This window comes from Phalaenopsis equestris, unplaced genomic scaffold (genome assembly GCF_001263595.1).
Source record: "Phalaenopsis equestris unplaced genomic scaffold, ASM126359v1 Scaffold000114, whole genome shotgun sequence".
Lineage (NCBI taxonomy): Eukaryota > Viridiplantae > Streptophyta > Magnoliopsida > Asparagales > Orchidaceae > Phalaenopsis > Phalaenopsis equestris.
Window position 1 is genome coordinate 536,456 of NW_018164556.1, and position 21,728 is coordinate 558,183.

At 34.8% G+C, this 21,728-nt stretch overlaps 2 protein-coding genes across 3 annotated transcripts in view; one reads left to right on the top strand and one right to left on the bottom strand.

The window, feature by feature from the left end:
* The first annotated feature begins 462 nt into the window (after window positions 1-462).
* LOC110020989 (protein ROOT PRIMORDIUM DEFECTIVE 1) lies at window positions 463-12,764 on the top strand. Of its 2 annotated transcripts, XR_002293591.1 has the most exons (4): window positions 463-522; window positions 3,906-5,249; window positions 11,365-11,669; window positions 12,678-12,764. XR_002293591.1 is itself a non-coding variant. In XM_020719300.1 (3 exons), coding segments are annotated over exons 2-3 (1,284 nt in total). In that variant the 5' UTR covers window positions 463-522; window positions 3,906-3,967; the 3' UTR covers window positions 11,367-11,740. The 2 variants fall into 2 exon arrangements, 1 of the variants encoding a protein (XP_020574959.1); XM_020719300.1 differs by lacking the exon at window positions 12,678-12,764 and having other exon boundaries at window positions 11,365-11,740.
* The window catches only part of LOC110020962 (peroxisomal fatty acid beta-oxidation multifunctional protein-like), a 35,029-nt gene continuing 25,821 nt past the window's right edge, over window positions 12,521-21,728 (bottom strand). The window contains exon 13 of the mRNA XM_020719270.1: window positions 12,521-12,744. Within this exon, the coding sequence (XP_020574929.1) occupies window positions 12,697-12,744 (48 nt within the window). The 3' untranslated portion in view covers window positions 12,521-12,696. The remainder of the gene's footprint in view (window positions 12,745-21,728) is intronic.

The following is a 21,728-nucleotide window of genomic DNA, read 5'->3' on the forward strand; positions in this document are numbered from 1 at the left end:
GCGGGAATAAAAAATGACAAAAAATAATTTTTTTTTTGCGGGATACGTCGGGTCGGGCATAAACAAAGCTTATTTTTAAGTTGTAAAGCCACGTGAAATCGCACGTGGCGAATTTTATTCGGTACCGCATGTAGGAGTTCATGTGGTGCACGTACGGAATAAAAATTTGTGCACCGGTGGCCAACTGATCTCCATGATCATTAAGACCCCACAATTTTTTTCCCATTGAGCAACAGTGGTAGTCATCTCGATACCGGACATCCTGCGGATGATCCCCGACGCGACCCCTCGCCACCCCTCCGCCGCCGTGATTCTCTACAATATCTGCACCGCCGTAAATCTCTTGCGCCAGGCCAACACCGTGCCGGTTCTCGGCGTGCTCAACATCAGGGATCGAGGGATGGCTTCCTCCGACCCATCTCTCAATCCGATCTTCGCCGTCCTCGTTCTCCATTGATTCATCGCCGCTGCAGCTCTCCTCCGCCGTCGCATTCTCGATCTCGGAGGTTTCGCGTGGCCCGGGTATTTTTCTAAGATTTTGAAAGAAACCCTAAATTCTTATCTTGATGCATTGCCAGTGTCGTTTGGGAGTCTTTGTATTGGTTTTCCTGTGTTATGGAATCTTTGTTCTTTGTCCAGCTTGCTGTATCTGGCGCCGATTAGGGATTTTGGCGGTTTCTACAATGTAGGATGCAGCCATTACCAAAAAGTTTTGTAATTAAATTTATCGAGCGAAACATATATATATATATATATATATATATATAAATGAAAAAAAAAAACTTAGGGGGTGTTTGGCTGCAGAGAAATTATTCCTTGTGTGTGGAGTCCAAAATTACTAATGTACCCAATAAAGGCTGCCTTTCCTTAAATTCTGCCACTTTGAGGCTTGAGAAAGAAGTTGCTGAGAGTTAGAGACTTGTATCTTCCATAAATTTTCTTATGGTTATTTAAAGTAATACTTTTTTTTTCTTGTTTTAATGAATAGCTAGGGTTGTAAATGAACCATTGAACTTAATGAACAGTTCTGACTCGGCTCGATTAAGACTAGATTATGTTCGTTCAAATTAGTAAATAAAAAAGGTCGAACAATTTTTAAAGCTCGAAGCTTAAATGAACTAGATATAAACATAATCGAACTTGTTCATTTATGTTCACGAGCAAACTCGTTTGTTGCTCAATAAGTATTTTATTAAATACTTGGTATTAAGCTCGATTAAAATGGCGTCTGGGGTAGTGTGAATCAAGCGGCATCTGGTAGTCGCAACTCGTGATTTGGGGTTCTGGGGTGAAATCCAAGGGTACAAATTCTTCTCTCTTGCAATTCTAAGCTTTCATTTCATTCCTCGCCCTTTGGTCTTGACTTTTGCCTCATTTTTTGTGTATTTTTCTTTTCCAATAGCCTTAAGAGGCGTCAATTGTGTGTCGAAAGTGTCCAAAGTCTTTTGTGAGCTTCCATAAGAGTTCCAACACAACGTCAGCGTGATAGAGGTGTAGTTAGAGGTGATAGAAAGTAAATTTGACAGTTTCGGAAAGACTGATTTGTGCCGAGAAGCCTATTTTGAGGTAAGAATGTTACTTTTTGGGTGTAATTATTTTATGAGCAAAAAATATGTAAAATGCTAAGATCATTACAAATTTCGGGTTGTTTACTTGAGGCGGAAAGTTCGAGACAAGTGTGTAGAATATTGTCGTAGTACAACTCCATTAATTTCAAGTAACATAACCCTATGCTAATTCAGAAAGAATAATTCAATTTACGGAAATAATTTGAATATTAAAGCTTAATATTATGTTTTATAGATTATTGAGCTCAATATAAAAGTTACTGTAATGTCCAGTCAGTTACTGAAGATCAAGAATCTAGTGTAACAACCGAGGTGAGTAATTATATTCCTAAATTTCAATAATCTTTTTTTTTTCAAATATATATATATATATATATATATATATATGCTTTAGTCGAGTTATATTTATATGATAGTAAATTCTTCTTATTGTTAGATGAAAAACTTATGTATGATGGAAAAGTTATTGCAGATGTGCATGCATGAAAGATGTGCATGAGATGAATGATATTTTGATAGACATTATATGTAAGATAGACATTTAAGATAAACATGTAAGAAAAATATGCATGATACGTAAGACATGATAGGAAAGATACACATGATAAACGCGATGTAGAATGATATGCATAATATACATAAGAGATATACATGAGATAAAGAAGAATGATTGTCATGAGAGATGTGCATGAAATACTCACACAACATAATAAGTATGCATGTTAGTAAGTGCATAAAAATATCTAAGAATAATGTATGTTATGAAAAATGAAATAACTTATATATGAATGCTTGTATATGTTTGTTCAGATGAGGATTCGACCCCCTAATGGTATATGCAGGGGATGCCAGTGTACCACGAGCGTAGATTTTTTCTACCACCCTGGACAATTATGATAGTTAGTTTGATAATCTCTGTGCCAATGGGTTAATATCAACCAGAGGCGAGTAGAACTGAGCTTTTCTCCCTAGACAATTGTAATATTTACATTACTAACAACTATGCTAACAAAATAATATTGGTTAATAGTAGGTAAGGGTCTTTTCACCCTAGACAATTGCAAAGTGTAGATCGTTAACCGCTATGCCGACGGGGTAATATCAGTCAAGGTTGGGTTAGGTTTTGTTGACGGTAGTCCTTACAGAAACAAATATGTATGTAAAAAATATAAAGTAAAAGTACGGTTAAAGTAAATGTTTATTGAAAAATTGTTAGGATATTAGGTTGTAAATCTATTATGGGGACAATAACTTATTGAAAAAATGTTATGTATATTATGAATATTTTTTATCAAAAAAGTCAGACAACAATTTTCTTTTAACCACATTATAGGATATTAGGTTGCGAAATTGACTTCTCGTCGTAAAAATTTTGAAAATACAATAAGAAGTCAATAACCAAAAAAAGTTGTGGTAAAGATCTAATATGCAAAGCATCCAGAAAACGATCCTAACTAGCCCCCAAGTCCCTTGTTATAATTGCACTTGCCATCCAAGCCGCATGCTCCGATGATGGTCCTAAATGAAAATTTTAACTAGTGGGGCCTCTATTTTCAAAATTCTCATAAATTTGGAACAAATTATTTAGGCATAGATTTTAATAAATATAAAAATTTGTAGCCTCCGGTCTTCATTGCCATCGACCAACGTCTACCAGCCATCATCGACCAACATCAACGCCCCTCTGTTCGGCGCCATCTAGAAACTCTGTTTCATAATGACGTATCCCAAAATACTATGGAATGAAGTATCATGGTGTAACAAGTATCATGAATATGGTGCAAAACAGAGTATCCCAAATACTATATAACATATAACACACATTACAGATATGACGACAACTCAACTCCCAATGACAACTATTGAAGACTATTTATAACATTATACTTAAAACACGACGACTTTTTTTCAGATTTTTGAAGTTCTATGTACATTGTGCATGGATAAGTATTGCACTTAGTATAATGTTATAACTCTTCATTCCCAATTTTATAACAATGATGTATCTTTATAATTACACACTTATAATTAATTACTTTGATTGCGCTAGACCTAGTGATTTTTTTTTCCGTTTACTAGTTTTTCTATAAAAAAAATCTTGTCGTCTTCTTCTGCTATATTCAAATTATTTGTGTATGATTTATCTTTTTAGAACGATAAATCTTTTTTCTATCATTCTGTCACCGTGAATCTTTCAACGTACAATAGGAATTATTCAATATATTTCCAATTCATCTGATTATGCTTATGAGCACACCTAGTCAACCTTCTCAAAATATTTTAATCTTTTTAGCTAAATGAATTTCAACATTATTCCTTTTTAACAAATGTCTTCAGAAAATAAGCAAGTCATGGAATTCATTTGAACCTTGAAAGAGTCGCTCGCTCTCGAAGCTTTCATGAGTATGCTCTCTCTCTTTCGTCTTCTTTCCTCCTCGCACCTCGTACCTAAAACCCTAAATGCTCGAGTCCACCCCATCTTCAAGCTACTCCACCGTTCCATGGGAGTCTCTAGCCTCAAGGTGGCCTGGCGCAAGGACCCCATGCTAGACGCGGCCATCGAGCGCGACAAGGGCTTCCGTCTCTGCTCTCGAGTCATTCGTGAGGTCCTCAACGAACCTGGTCACCGGATCCCTCTCCGATACCTTGAGAAGCGCCGCGAGCGCCTTGACCTTCCCATCCGCACGAGGACCTTCCTCTCACGCTATCCCAACCTCCTCGAGCTCTACGACGATCGCATCAAGCCCTCTTCTCCTCCCGTACCCTTCCTCCGTCCCTCCCCACGCTTACTCTCCTTCCTCTCCCTGCAGTCCTCCATCTCCTCTCGCCTCGAACCTCTCGTTCTTTCGAAGCTCTGCAAGCTTCTCATGATGTCCCGCCACCGGGTCCTCCCTGCTCACAAGCTTCTTTCTGTCAAGCGCGACTTTGGCTTCCCGGACGACTTCCTTGTTTCACTTGTTCCTCGACATGCCCATCTCCTCCGTCTAGTTGGATCCAGCGGACACCACCTTGAGTTAGTGTCTTGGCCGGAAGAGCACGCTAGATCGACCATCGAGCTCCGCACAGAAGAAGAATCCCGCGTCACAGGGGTTCGAATGCGGCCTAATTTCTCCATCCGCCTTCCCAAGGGGTTCTACCTCCGTCGTGAAATGCGGGAGTGGACACGGGATTGGCTTGAAATGCCCTACATCTCACCTTACGAGGATGCCTCAAAGCTGCACCCGGCCTCACCGGAGATGGAGAAGAGGAATGTGGCGGTGCTCCATGAGCTTCTCTCTCTATCAGTGACAAGGCGGATGGCCGTGCCAGTGGTGGGTAAGTTCTGCGAGGAGTACCGCTTCTCCAATGAATTTGGCAATACGTTCACCAGACACCCCGGGATCTTCTATGTATCCCTGAAAGGCGGGATCAAGACTGCAATGCTCAGGGAAGCTTATGATGAGCATGGGGAGCTGGTGGACAGGGATCCCTACCTGGAGATTAAGGATAAGTTTGTGGAGATGATGGAGGAAGGGCACAGGGAGTGGAAGGAGATGATAAAGGCAAAAAGGGAGGCTGTTCAGAAGGATTTGGAGCTGATGGCGAGGAAGAATGCGGAGCTGTCTGTTGGCGAATATGAGACTTGTATCGTTGATGAAGATCAACGACATTCTGATCATGCAATGGCGGACATTCCAACGTGTTGAGTATTTTGATTTTCATTTCCATTTTCATTATTTCTATGCTTCATTTTTCACTTCATGTGGATAAGATTGAAGGGTTGCTTAGTTATCTGCTTCATATTATCATCTCAGATAAAATTGACAAAATTAACAGTTTCGGTTTTCTTGCATGTCTTATTGCTTTTCAATCTTCAAAGTTTTTTTAAGTATTAGGACCATTAATCCTCTTCCACAAAAAGTGGTTATTTGACACTTAATTTTAATGAACGAAAACCTTCTATATAAAAATCTTTATTAACCATCCCATTCAGATAGGTAATACTAATTAGCAATATGTGTGCTTCTTTTGGACTAAAATCATACACATAGAATGCTTTTAAACTATTATTGTAGCATTACTTGTATTTCATCTCACTCCCTTTAGTTCTTAATCTATATTCAAGTGTTTTATAAATTTCCTTTCCTTTTGCTTTTGCTTTCCATCTGTGAAAATGATTATTTAAAAGGGAAAAAGCGAAGGAATGATGATTAAATTTCTTACATTATGATCTAGATGTTATTAGGTTCAAATCATGAAGTAATAACCTTTTAATGTAAATGTCTTTTGATGTATATCACTCTTATCCAACACTTGTTATCGATGACAATCTTCTCCATTGTGACCATTTTTTTCCATGGTGGTGCTTGAGGCATCTATTGAAGGTAAAGATGTGAAAATAAGTTTGAGTGACTTGAAATGTATGAGATTAGTTTGTGAAGCAATGAGGTAGCGGTATGAAATTAGTATTGATTGGTAAATATGTAATTAAATTTCATTTTTCCAAGTTTTACACCCGTAGAAAATCTTGATCCCTTAGAATTATAGTAAACTTGTACCATCAATATGGGGAAATATTTGGAAAATAAAAAGGAATTTGACTCATAGAAGTACTCTTCCTGTATATATATATATATATATATTGAGGCTTCTATAATAATCTTAATGTTATGATATTGCACAACAGGATCTTTGTATTTGTGGTAGATCAGTTTGTAAACAGTCATGGCTTATAAACAAGCAAAGTGAACTCAATTAATTTACAGACAGAAACTATCATTTTGGAGTCCCACAATGTTCAATTTGATTAGACGATTAGAAGGTAAGATTGATTTAGTAATAGTGCTTCAATTGACTTAGTTTTTTTTTTTTTTTTTATGGAATAAATGTTTTCAAGTAAAGCAATGTTAAAATAGAACCTTTACAGACATTTTAATTTTTTCTGAAATACTTTATGTAAAATAAAATTAATGTTAAAGACACTTTTGATGTATCATAACATCTTTAGCCCTTTGTTTTACCTATGCAATACATGCCTGTAAATTGGTTCAATTTTTTATACTTTAGGTTATTTAATTTATCACCCTTTTTATTATCAATCTTTTCCCACCCTAATGAAGATAGCATGGGCTCAAAGAAGGTAGCCATTTGAGACTACATTGGTGATCACATTGATGGTCATGCTAACAATCCATCTCAGTTACAAATATAATGCCTTATTTATTTATTTTTATTCTTATAATTATAATGCCTGCTTAATTCTATCCATCCCTCTCTTTATGATGCACTCATTACACTTCTTAAAGTAGGCGTCATGCTTTTGTTCATGTCTGGTTTGTTTTCTTTGCACCATGCCTCCTGGAATTTGGTAGCTCCCATGGAAAGGTAGAATAGACTGGAGATGGCATTGATTCCATGGTTTAGGGATTTGAGTGGGAGATTTAGGGAGGAAAGAGCATGCTGCTGGAATCTTAGCAGTAGAGTCTTGGCATCTATAAGAGAGATCAAATGCATGAAGTTGAAAGGAGAAATTATCTTTCAAGTTCATTAAGTTAATATACTTTCATTTTTATTTTTAGATAAAAATATAATAATGATTCATCATAAAGGCATCAAGTAGAAATGATAAGTTCTTTATGTCAATATGTTTTGGCAAGTAATTTTATATTAAAAAAATTAGAATTTTTTGTGTGTATTCTTTTAAATGGCAGAAGTTTTAATCTAGAAAAAGGAGACACTTGGTTTGATGAGAAATAAAATTACTTCTAAAAGAGTGAAAGTAGACGAAACTTGTAAATGTTTATTTTATTTGGGATTCTTAATTAAAAAAAAAAATTAAAGGTTTTATGGCTAGTTATATTTTCATTATTGTTTAGAACTATTAAAATTTTATGATAAGCTACTTTACAACTAACCTTTAGGAGGAATTAGAGATCCTTTTTTGATAGAATTATATGAAAATACTCAACAACTTGACTGGGTTCTCATCCTTTGTTGGAAGAAGCCTATAGAACTTGTTTTGACACTAGGGGAAGATTAATTCAATAGTGCTTTCTTCTAAATTTAGGGGTTAAATATGTAAATACATTGGGATTGGGTGGTATGCATGTAAATGCTCCCTTTCTTCTAAATTGAGTTCAGATGGCTGAGTTGCTCTCTTTTTCTTGCAAGTGGTAACGACTAATTTTAAATTTGAATTACTTCAATTTAATTTAATTGTCCAGTTGATCTAAAAAATGGAAAAAATATATATATATATTCTTTCACAAAGTTTTGCTGATTATTCGAATTAATTGGACCAAAAAAATAAATTAAAATTCCTAGAAAACTCTTATTTGGACCTAGTAAATAAAAAAAAGGGACATTTACGTACATACTACAAAGTTCTCATTGTTTAGATCAGAAATTTTATTATCATTATTTTTAATAATCATTTCGACAATTAAAATAAATTGAATAAATTTAAATTAAAAAATTAGCCTTTACCACTTGCAACAAGAATAAAATAAAATAAAAAGCTGCTAATGTAAATTTTCTCATGCCAAAAGTTTGGTAGGCTATATGTAAAAATTAAAGTTTAGATGTTAGATATGTAAACACATAAGAACCAAGAAATATGTAAAAATTAAAGTTTAGATGTTAGGCATGTAAATGCATAGGAATCAAGTAATGTTTAAGTAATTCTTGAAAAAAAAAACAAAAGGAAAAGAAGGCTGAAAGAGGCAATGGGAAAAATAGTAAAAACTCTGCTTAACCACTTTAAAGAAATAAATGAAGACCGCTTGACAGTTGTTAGAGAAAAAAAAAAGAAGGAAAAAAAAAACAGCCCTTACATTGCTTGGTGCCATGTTGGTGTGCAGTCACCTGAAATTCGGGCGACTTTGGTTGATTACAGGAAATTTAAATTTGTATTAATGTAGTTTGTCCTCTTGGAGCTTATTGTAGCGTTCAACTGATATAGAAATTGGCTTACTCGATTCCATTCTAAACATGGAGGCAAGCTTAGCCATCTAGTTGTGTAGAGAAGGGACGCTTTGATGGATATGTAATTGAATTACTCCTGTGAAGTTTTGGTGTGGCCATTCTAGTTGAGATGTTGATCACTTAACCGAGAAGTGATTTGGTCAAGTATTTTTAATTGAGAAACCCAAGTTTTATATTCTTTTAGGTCTCAACTACTTTCTTGTTAAATTAAACCTCATTTGGCTCAACCAAATTAATCTGTGCTTAGTGACTTCTGTTTCTTTTCTACCATGGCTATATAAGTGATTAATTCCTTGAAAGTGGAAGGCTTATTGACTTAATTTAGTTTCCATATTTTAAAGCCGACTCATGTAAGCAATGTTCCTCCCTTATGATCTCTCTTTGGGTGGACTTTGACCGTTCTCCCTCTCTGTCAACTCATTTCTCATTTAGTTGACTTTACCTCTCTTAGCAATCTTTGATGGCTTATATAACAGATTAACCTTCTCTTAATGAATCAAATAACTTGAGGCAAGTGATCGCCATCATCATCAACTCATCATGAAGCCTTCGTTCTTCCACAATCCAATTACTTAGTACCGAACCAACTGTTCTTCAAATTTACAAGATATATGATCACCACCATCACCTAACATTAAACATGAAATAAATAAAAATAAAATTTTGAGGTCTTACCACGTTCCATGACTCTAATTGTTTCTCCACACAATCCTAGGCCTACCATCCATCCATCATTCGCCCATTGAGCCAAACTAATTAAAACTCGTGCACCATCTAATGTTACCTAAAAATCATATCTTCAATAGCCATTATAATTCGTCATATATATCTTTTAACATACTCTCTGAATGCGTTTGTATCACAATCAACACATACTATTCCCCCTATTAACGTACCTAGCATTTTTTTTTTTTTTGGCAGCATGCTTAGGTTACCATGGCGCCCTTTGCATCAATATCTAGTACTATATTTATTGTTTTGATGGATTCTATCACATAATTGTAATCAATGTTTGGAAATTATTACTCCCAATATTTATAACCCCCTGAAGCTTATCCAGTGTTGGATGCCTTGTCATCAAACCAAATATCTGCTTGAATTTAAGAAGGAAACATTCGAGTAAGGATCTTAGGTATGAGCTAAAAAAATGGAAATTTTTGAATATAGGCAATTTGTACGAGTAAACTTTTGGAGTTAATACTAAGAATTATTTTTTTCTCTCAAATGTATTTGAATCCAGTAAACTTCCTTAGTTCACTTTGTCCCGTAGAAGATTGCATTGCAAAAAGTTATCTTTTTACAAGTAGTTTGTGATGCAGTTTATATTCATCCTTGATGAGATATCATGCGATTATTATCATTTTATTTTTGTTAATTTCCTTTTTTATGCTAGTGTACTAGACCTTTAAATTTGGTTATGTGCTTGCTTGAAATACAATGGAAAATCTGATTTATGAAAGTGTAAACACATTGGATAGAATGTATTCAAATCCTCTCCAATTATCTTAGTACGTGGAAAGTGGCTGGCATTCAGTTCAGTTCGAAAAGGTAGTTTTATTAAAGCTATTTTTACTACTTGTTTATTTGCATGAACTGATTTCTGTGAATGCGTTTTGATGTTATAGGTGAAATGAATTTTATTTTTTTTGCTAGCGTGCCATTAACTATATGTCATTTTATTATTATTGTTGAAGGTAAAGTTGTAACATATCTTTCCATTAACTCTATGTGCTTTATTATTATTATTATTATTATTATTATTATTATTGTTACTACTATTACTATTACTACTAGTAGTAGTAGTAGTACTACTACTATTAATATTACCACTACTACTACTATTACTAATACTACTACTACTATTACTATTGTTATTACTATTACTATTACTACTACTGCTGCTGCTATTAATATTACTACTACTATTACTATTTCGACTACTACTATTTCTACTACTACTACTATTACTACTACTATTACTACTATTATTATTACTACTATTATTACTCCTATTATTTCTACTATTACTACTACTATTATTACTACTACTTTTACTATTACTACTATTACTACTATTACTACTACTATTATTATCACTACTACTACTTCTACTACTATTACTATTATTATTTGTACTACTACTATTTCTACTACTACTACTATTACTATTACTACTATTACTATTACTATTATTTCTACTATTACTACTACTACATTACTATTGCTACTATTACTACTATTACTATTACTACTATTACTACGATTTCTACTACTATTACTACTAATATTATTACTACTACTACTATTACTACTATTGCTATTACTATTATTATTACTATTACTACTACTACTGCTATTACTACTACTACTACTACTACTATTTCTACTACTACTATTTCTACTATTACCACTATTGCTATTAGTATTACTATTACTACTATTACTATTTCTACTACTACTATTACTATTTCTACTACTATTTATGCTACTATTATTACTATTACTATTACTACTATTATTACTCTTACTCTTACTCTTACTCTTACTCTTACTCTTACTATTACTATTACTACATTATTATTATTATTATTATTATTATTATTATTATTATTATTATTATTATTATTACTATTATTATTACTACTACTACTATAAACTCTGATTGTTAAAATATCACAAATCTCTAGGCCCATTCAATGCTATTGATCTTTAGCCAGTCGAACTTGAGTTCTATCTTGTGCTAGTGTACTTGGCTATACATATTGTGCTTTTAATTGTTTGGCATTTTCTAACCCTCGTTTTGAAAAACTGAATTTCAATCTTGCTGTTGCAGGAGAGCTGCATCTGGTTATCATCTAATGTTCCTAGAAGAAGCAAAATCAGAACTGGAAGTAGGCAAAAAGCCCAAACTATTAAACTACGAATAAGTTTCTGAGAAAGAAAAATGGAAAATGAAGGAATTGAAGAGATAGAAAGAGAAAGTATCATCAAAGGATATTCAATTCATCTTTTGTCGCGCTCAGAAAATTTAAATTTTGATGCCCGTTAACTAGGAACTTGTCAGCAAGAGCCAGTCTGGGAGAAGCAACTCCAAAGTCTACAGCAATGCCTGGAGATAAATTGCTATCTTCAATCAATGTAAGGCCCTTACATTTACATACAAACTACCCTGAATCTTTACAACAACAACAACAACAACAAAGCCTTAATCCCACTACGTGGGGTCGGCTACATGAATCCTTTTTCTCCATTGCGTCCTATTTAGTGTCATATTTTCATTTAGTTCTAGTAAATTAAAATATTTACTACCATGGCATAAAAAATTCCACAAGCACTATCTTCTTAAAAGTGGAATGCACCTTTTCATGCATGGGTTTATTATGATTATAAGTGTAAATATTAAACCTTTTGGGCGTTAGATATGTAACATTAGAATTGTGTGGTTATGTATGTAAATTCCCTTTATTGACAGCTTACTTTGTTGGGTAAGTAACTGCCATTGATCGAAAGGATTTGTTTTGCCTTGTTTACCTGATTAATCTTCTATTTAGATTGTCACGAGGCTAATTGTTATTGTGATGGTAATTTTGATTGATGATTTTATCATTGGAGATTTGCTTCTAGCAGGTTTTCAGATTTAGATCTGTTCAAATTTGTTGCTCGGATAAGATCTTAAATCAATTTCGGACTTGTGAAAATTTTGTTTTAGGCGTACGAAAGGTGGAGGTGAATGCTGTGCAATAGTGCGAAAAAAATATTTGAATTAAATGTTTAAATGCTGTAGCATATATGTATTTCTGTGCTATTTTGAATGGAAATAATATGGAAGAACATGTGTATATTTTCACTTATTTTAAAAATTTAGCTGTTAATAATATGTACATGCATGATAGATAGATTGTGTTTATATATATAAAAACTTCGAAACGAAATTGTGTCAAAATAGGCCCTTTAGTTTCTGATATTCTAAACGCAGCAATAATTTCACATGACAAGTTATGGCTAACTTCATTCAATGACATCTGACGAACAACTTTTTTTAGATCATTTTACAAATAAGAAGCTCGCACACCATTCATCATTTATTCCCATTTTTTTAGCAATGATGATGAAACGTTTCAGTAACATCCAATCTCAAAAACACAGGAATTGTTGGTTTGAGGCACTACATGCGTGACCATGAAGTCTCTGGAGATGATGAACCAGCCAAGCTCTGCACAAAATTAACTTCTGGTCAGTAAAACAACCGAATGGCATAGCTTGATAAAAATTTGGGAAAGTTACATACGCATCGAATAATTCTTATTTGATGAACCAGCCAAGCTCTGCACAAAATTAACTTCCGGTCAGTAAAACAACCGAATGGCATGGCTAGATAAAAATTGTGAAAAGTTGCATACACACCAAACAATTCTTATGTATTTACATATCTAACACCCTAAATTTGATATTTACATTTATTATATATTAGTGTTAAGCTTATGCATGAAAATGTGTATTTTCACTGATGTTTTTAATGTGATGTTAAAAATTTGAGTGGTAAGTAAACGCCTCTAAAAGTTTTCAAGCTTTAAATTGAGGATGTTAAAAATGAATAGTAAATTAAGAATATCTCAATTCTATGTTACAATAGATTATTTAAATAATTAAAATAAATTAAGAGCAAGAATGCCATTAAATGGTAAAATTAATTTATAATTTAAAATAAATTAACAAGAAATGTTAAATTTGAATGTAAATATTTTTTTATTAAAGAAGAGGTGATAGAACATAAAGAAAGAACTTTTTGAGTTTGAGCCGAGTACTTATGTTTTTGCATTACAGTAATGTTTCTTACTTCCTGATTATATTCTTTATTTTAATTTTTCACAGTTATGCTTTAGTTTATTGAGACTTAGACTACCAATAATGTCTTCATATTATTAGGTTAGCAATTTGAATGTATTAACCATTCTGCATAAATAATTGCATAATGATTTATCAGTGAAGTTATTAGATTATTGTATGCCCTTTAAATCCTAATAGATGTGTATTTATTCATTAGTAAATGAATGCAAAGTGTCACATAAAAAATTAATTTATGCTATGATATATAAATGAATGTTTGTATGTGTTTGTTAAGAAGAGTTTACCCCATTATGATACTAGTTGGGGATGTCAATGTGCCCATAAATGTACATATTTTCTTACCATATCAGATAGCTGTAAAATATAGATCATTAATCACTTTGCCAACATAAAAGTATCGATCAAGGGCAAGTAAGCACCCTACCATCTCAGATAACTATAAAATTTAAATAACTAACTATTATGCCGACGGAAGAGTGTCGGCCCTACTCATCATTGGGGCAGAAGGAAAACAACAAATTTGTTGGGGCGCGACAGTGACTACCTCCACCTGATTCCCTTACACAACTCTCCCCCTCCCTGTTTTCTGCTTCCAGCCGCCGGTCTCTTCCTCCTCTACCTATTTTTTGCTTCCAGCCGATAGTCTCTCTTCTCCATCTTTGATTCCTACTTCTTGTGTTGTAGTAAACCCCACCTGCAACCTTCCATCTTGTTGTCGCCCCCTCCCCTACTTCCAACAGAGCCACATACTCTTGTTGCTCTGCCCTTTGGTCGCAGGACCTTTCTTGCACCACCCTCGTGACAGCCAGCCCCTCCTCTCACCACTGTCGAAGGGATATCCCCTTCGACAATAGTGGGACATTGGTATTTTGTTGGTATTTTTGGTTCTTCGAGTTTTGATTGTAATTTGTTGTTTGGAGTAATAACATTTATTTTTCTATCAGAAAATTGATTTCGGGTATCATCTGTTGCAAAAGAAGTTGTTAAAGAAGTTGCAGTGACTTTTTCAAATTTTTTTTTATTTTCAAATATTCAAATCATAACTTTTTGGCAGACACAACACTTTAGCCAAGTCAAGGTATAAAATGCAACTTTCCCGCCACAACTACTTAAGAAAATAGGCAAAATGCATTTTTGCCAAACGCATAAGCGGTGCAGTGTAGAGCACACATCACCTCTAACACCGCCTCAATGAGCCCTTAAAAGATGTGTTGGTCAGTGTCGTGAGACATTGCGGTCAAGAAACAAAAAGTCTTCTAATCCACTGGTCTTAAAAGATGAGTTAGGCATTCAATTAATCTAAAAATAGGCAAACACAAGCAAGCAATTCTCTAAACTGGTACATAAACTTTTCTGAACGATTTCTCCAGACATAGAACTCAAATTTCTAAGAGCGAGTAATTCAATTTTCTTGTTTTATAGTAATTTTCGGAACTAGTACATAAATTTTCCTTAGTAATACTTAATTTCTCTTGAATAATACTTATTATAGTAATTTTCGGAACTAGTACATAAATTTTCCTGAGTAATACTTAATTTCTCTTGAATAATACTTAATTTCCTGGAACGAGTACTTAATTTTCTCATATTTTTAATACATTTTAAGAATGAGTTGATGGTTGACAACAACGAAATGACTGTAACAAAATACAACAGAGGGTAAAGTGAAGTAGAGGGTCGGATTCAAGCAACAATGGTTTGGGTCACACCAGAGACGAAGTAGAGAAAAAGATGCAATTCCCTAGGAAAAATGTGGGTCTTGGCATGCAAAACAGAGGGCTAGGGAGTTTGGTTGGGTCACATGAGAGACAAAGCAAGGAACGGTGTGAATCGGCATGGGTTTTTGAACTTCAAACAGAGAAGCGTACAGAAATGGAATTTGTTCGAGTATGGCAGCAGAGAAGCGAAAAAGATGATGGCAGCCTTGTGCACGTAACAAAGGCGAATGTGAACAGAAGCGAGGGACTCCTCTCCATCGTCCGAAATCAAGGGAAGAAGACTAGAAGTGTTCAGCTTCTGCGGTTTTCCTGCTTGCATTGAACTTCAGTTGTGGATTTTGTGATAAAGAAGAGATTGCGGTTGGGAGAGAGCTTTGGTTCGGATAGGCAGTGCGTTCGTGCGGTTTAGAACAGGGAAGAAAAATAGGCAGAACAACGTAGAGGAAATAGGAGAGATTGCATGAACAGGAAGAACAATGGAGATAATTGCGGTGGATTTTTTCAGTGATATGGGAGTTAACCCAAATAATAATAGGAAAGTCAAATATTATTGATAAAGTCATTCGGCGGTTACAACTAACACACGGAAATGACAACAACACGACACAAGACACGTAACTAGGGAGAATCTAGGGATATGGTGGTGACTTGTAGAAACTTAGAAAGGCGGCAACAAGGTGGTGGGCATACTAGAAAGAAGAGGAACAGATGTTAGAAGTGGTTCGAAGCGGCTGGTACAGCAGTGAGAAGGATTATGATGGTTGTCACAATAGTAAAGGCTGCAGGAGGGATGATTCTGGGCAGATGGCAGCAAAGAGGTGGCAAGGGGGGGTGGTTCTAAGTGGTTGGGGCAGAAGGAAAACAACAAATATGTTGTTTTTCAGATGGCGGCAGCGAGGAACGGTGATTGGGAGTGGTGCAGGACAAGTGGGGAGGGGTGGAAGCGGTTGTGCAGGGTGGCTGCGAGGTTTGGAAGAAAAACAACAAATATGTTGTTTTTCAGATGGCGGCAGTGAGGAACGGTGATTGGGACCTAAAACATCAGCGGTTGTCCAAATACAAAACTCACAAAAAAATTGAACCTAAAACATCAAAAAAACAAATACATAATAAGAGGATAACTAAGAGTGGTCCAAGGGGATCAGACGACTCCTCGAAAGGGATAAAACATGGACTATTTCGGTCAAAGCGAATCAGCCGTGCCGCGCGGAACTCCCGCACGACTGTGAGTGACCCACGTCAGTGCAGAAGACACTCCTATGTAATTCTCTTGGGATTGGGGTTCAACCTCAAATGTCAAAGCTTTTGGCTCCTTGTAGTATAATGTCAAGCTATGTAGCACCGACATTTCTAAAAAAGTATCATGCCCGTGTCAGACATGTATCAAACACCGACACTACAAAATGTGCTAAATTTTTTTCAAACCCTAACATGTCCGGATCACACCTCAAAACCGCATCGAACGTGACCTTAACACGATTTCGAGAAAATGAGACACGAGAATTAGAAAATTATAAATATATGTATAGTCTTAATTATACCTCATACTCAAAAGACTTCATCTCTGATCATGTTGAAGTTTCATCTAACATTTGTCAAAATCGAGAATCAAATATTCATCGAAGCCGAGTATTAGTAATTATCTCTTTATAATAATATTTTTTAAACTTTAATACAAACTTGAACTATAAGTTGGATGAATTCTTTGGAAATATTTTATATCTAATTTTAAGAATTAATTATCATAAGCATGAGATTGTATAATATAAATTAAATTTATGAAGTTAAATATTATTCTTGCATAATTTTTGTTGTGATGTTTTAATAAAAAAATGAAGAAAAAATATATAATTTATATTAATAATTAATTATATATAATGTTTCCATGATGTGTCGTGTCCTACTTGTTTCAATTATGCCGTCCCCGTATCATGTCGTGTCTGTGTTCGTGCTTCATACGTGTCATGTCAGTCACATTGAGGATGGAGAGGCTTTTGTAACTTCCCGGTAAATGATTAAGGCATGCATTGTAATTCCAAAACACATCCTGATATAATAAATATACATCCACTTTTGGCTAACTTGATTCGGAGTTGCATATAACTGTAGATTCTCGCAAAGTAACTCTCGATCCCTTAAGTCTGAATATTATTCTCTGACTTCTTGTACTCAACTAAATATATCTAATAAATAAGTCTGACAGAAAGAATCAACTCGGGAACATATATGGCAAGTTGGGTCATACTAAAGCATAACCACTCAGGAGAGGAAAGGACTTGGATCTCACTGTAAGATGCTTTTGTACCCAAAGATTCTTAGGCTATTTCCAACGGTATGGTTCATCCATCCTGTTTGATCATTTGTAGATGAGTACACTACTGGATCCTTATGCGATTTCCAATGTTATATGATTCATCCATCCCGTTTGATCATTTGTAGATGAGTACACTACTGAACTGATTCTAACACAAATAACTTCATATGGTGTTCTAGAAGTGGCAAAAAAGAGTATCGTCTCTAACATGTTTGACCTCCCTTGTAGGCGCAACTCAAGAAGTAGATCATATGTCTGAAAAGTCTGAAATTCTTTTATCTGGAATTGTTGTGTGTCTGATCAATTCCTCGAACTTAGGATCAGTTTAGACAGCCAATATTAATTTTGTTGGAGTTTCTCTCAAGAGCTCCACTTGAACTACGTGCATTTCTCTCTCATCAGTTGGAATCTGGTACTCTTTTATGTCATCACCTTCTTCAGTGTTTACCGCGTCGCTGTCTATTTCTTTAATAGCACTCTACTCAGCGAAATAGTTCATTTCCCTGGTTGTGCAATTTGATTCAATCTGTGACACGTGAAACACTTCTTGGCTGAAACAAATTTGGGAATTCTGATTGGTTTCCACCCATTTTCCATTCTGAGTGTCTCATCAAGTGTGGTTGGCTTGGATGTTTCACTGGGTGTACTCTTGTTGCTTGTTCTGAGGTTGAATTCTACTTGTAAAATGTGGTGGTCATTCGGTGAGGTTGTCTCTCCACCTTTGAAGGTAGGGTCTGAACATCCTATCTGTAAAGAATTGTTAGGTATTGGTGTTGCATCCCTCAATTCTTCTTTAGATCAGGTAGTAATTATACTCTTCTCTTCTCATTATTGAAGAATCTTCAAATTCGCCCACCAATGAGATGCACTCTTCCTTAACTTGTTGGCAGCTAATTTCGCTATTCCGTTTGGTAGGTCGTCCTGACACTCAAAGACACATTTCAATGTCCAGAGTCACTAAATGAACTCATTCGGATCTTTATTTTTGTCGAAATATTGCAATTTGCCTTTACATTAAAAGCTTGGCTTCTCTAATATGTCATGCCAAATATTCAGCATGGTGATTCTTCATCTCGGGGATCAAATGAAATTTGTGTGACCCCTCTGGATGGTTTCCTCTCGAAGGCAGCATGCCTCTGTTGCAATTGGACGATTTCCCACTGTATATCCTCAATAGAACATTATCGAACATTATCGAACATCTCTTCGCAGATTTCTCATAAACGGCATTGTGACATTTCCACCCAAATAGGTCTCTGACAATTTTCTCTTCGTGGCGTGGTTGGGATTTGAGTATTTGAAAGAGGGTCTGAAGGGGTGATGTAGGATGGGGAAAAAAACTTTTTGGGTAGCTAGTTTGGAAAAAATCAGTAAAAGGGAAGGGTGTTGAGTAGATATAGGGTTGGGTATTGGTGGAAGCTAGAAACACTAGGATAGGACTATGATTAAGTAAACTCTGATACAAAATGATATTGAAGTTAACTCAAACAACAATATAAAAGACAAATATCATTACTGACAAAGTCAATCAGCATTACAATCAACACACGGAAATGGAACATCACGACACACGACTAGGACATATCTAGGAAGGTAGTGGTGACTACTAGGGATTTGGTAAAGGTGGGGGCAAGGTGATAGGTGGGCTGGAAAGCAAAGGAAAGGACGTTAGAGGCGATCCAGAGTGGCTGGAATAACAGAAACAGGAAGGCTGCAAGAGGAATAATTCCAGGCAGCTGGCAGTGACAAAGCAACAAAGGAGATGGTTCTAAGTGGTTAGGACAACTAATTTCCTGATAGTGACAGTGAGAAACGACGACTGGGAGTGGTACAAGATTGTTAGGGGAAAGGTGAGGCGGCTGTGATGGGTGGCAACAAGGTTGGGAAGGGAGGAGGGTGGAAATGGGAGGACTGCAGAAAAAATCAGCAATAGTTGTTGTTTCGACGATTAAAGCAGGGATGGAGCGACCGAGGGCGATATAGGAAGGATGTAGAAGGGGATAGGGAAGAGAATCACCACCTGGAGATCAAGATACAGCCAAAACACCACTTGGACTAGAGGATAGAGCCCTCGAAGGAAATAAGAGATATCGACGGCTTTCTAGATACAAAACACACAGAAAATTGAACCTAAAACATTAAGAATACAAATATATTAAAAAAAGAAAACTATGATTGGCCCAAGAGGACCAACCGACTCCTCTTAATAGCGAAAACCTTGACCGGTTAGGTCTTGACGAAACAGTCGGGTCGCACAAGAACTCCCGCATGTGGGACGTCATCCCGCTTACGCCTACGGGTGACATGTGTCAGTGCGGGAGAGGCTGCCGCATCATTTGGCATGAGAGTTATGTGCGGTTCTTCTATGACCGAGGAGGGAGGAAGTGAAGTGTGAGTGGGTGGGTTCGGGGGAGCAATTAAATTCTTTAAATAAGGAACCTCCAAACAAAATGCAAGAGGAGTCATCTTGAGGCGAAAATAAGTAAGAGTTTTGATTAGGGTTCGGGGGAGCAATTAAATTCTTTAAATAAGGAGCCTCCAAACAAAATGCTTGAGGCGAAAATAAGTAAGAGTTTTGATTATTTTTTTTCTCCTTTTTTAATTTTATTTTAAATGTCAACTGTTCATCTCCTAATAGCATAAACAAATCATTGGATATGTTTGAATTTTTTTCAATTATTACAAGTTATGACTAATTTCTAATTGTCAGAGATATGATGATTTTTTTCAGGCTATTGTTATCGCTATGTATGTGTGGCTTGACGAGTGCCTTTACACTTGGAGACAAAATGCAAAATGAAATGAATATATCTGTGATAGGGTTGGTGTAGCTCCTTTGACGGACAAAATCAAATAAAGTCGTCTTAGATGGTTCAGTTACATTAAGCGTTGACCATCTGATGAGCCGATTAAGAGAGTAGACTTATGTTAAGAAAAGCATAGGTAGACCTAGGAAGACTTGGGCTTATTGTATAAAAAATGATCTTAATTTATTAGAACTAAATGAAAATATGACACTAAATAGGACGGAATGGAGAAAAAGGATTAATGTAGCCGCCCCCACGTAGTGGGATTAAGACTTTGTTGTTGTTATTATTATTATTATCGCTATGTATTGTAATTATTGTGACTATAGCTTTTGAGTAATAAAAAACTAACATCTTTTTATAAATTTACTTAGTTGTGAGATTTTGAAAGCTTATGTTATTAGAAGGAAGTTTAAGATTCAAAATTTTTAATCATTCAAGCCAAATTCGAGTCAAACAAGTTGATTTATATTAAGACAAATCGAATAATGTCACAATATGACTTGAGCCTTGGAATTAACCAAGACAAGAACAAACGGTCAGGCGATGTAAATTAAATTTTCTATATTCGGTTACTATTTAATAAATGAAAAAGCCACTAATCGAAAAAAATTAAAACAATATATTTAAATTTATCTTGCTACCGGTTGTCCGCATTTTTTATACATGTTTTATCTTCAATCGTTCATTTTTTAATCAGTTAAATTAACTTGAAAAGTTAGTTTAAAAGTAACAGTGAGCTAAACAAACCAATGAATACCCATACCCTTAAACTACAGTAATACAAGAAAAAAAAATGAAATGTATGTCAGTTAAACTTTTAATAAATCAAACATGTTATTCCATCAATTATTATATTAATATCATTTTATATTTGTATAATCATCACAGAAGCACCGTCTAAATATGTATCATTCAAGGTACTTCAATATCAATATATTTTTTTTTCATTTACATGCTCAGGTACCTTGATGTTCTCCGAATAGTACTATTAAGTGGTGACTTCATCATATTCATTTACGCACATATAAGCATTTTATCAAAATTATTATTTATTAAAAAAATATTTCATTCTCATTTGCATATTATACAATATACTTATAAATCATTTAAATAATGTTTTACCGCATATCATTCCTAAAATATGAATAAAAATTAATTAGAATTCAAAATCCCGAGTTCGCAATAATTACAATATAAATAATGAAAGTACTAATTAATACATTTGGTCTATAAGAAGCAGAATATCACTATAGTAGAAAAACATGAGTACTTACCTCGATGATAAACGATCTACTAGCTCTTAATTTGTGTTACTTCTATCAAATTATCACCTATAAAATACTCAATTATCACTTCATTAAATTTTAATTTAATTATCAATTATTATTTTATTGCATTATTTTAAGATTTCCATACTTAAATTTAAGTCTGATTATTGTAAAATAAGAGTAAATATTATTAATTTAAAATTAAAAACTTAATTTTTCTTTAAATAATAACTATATAT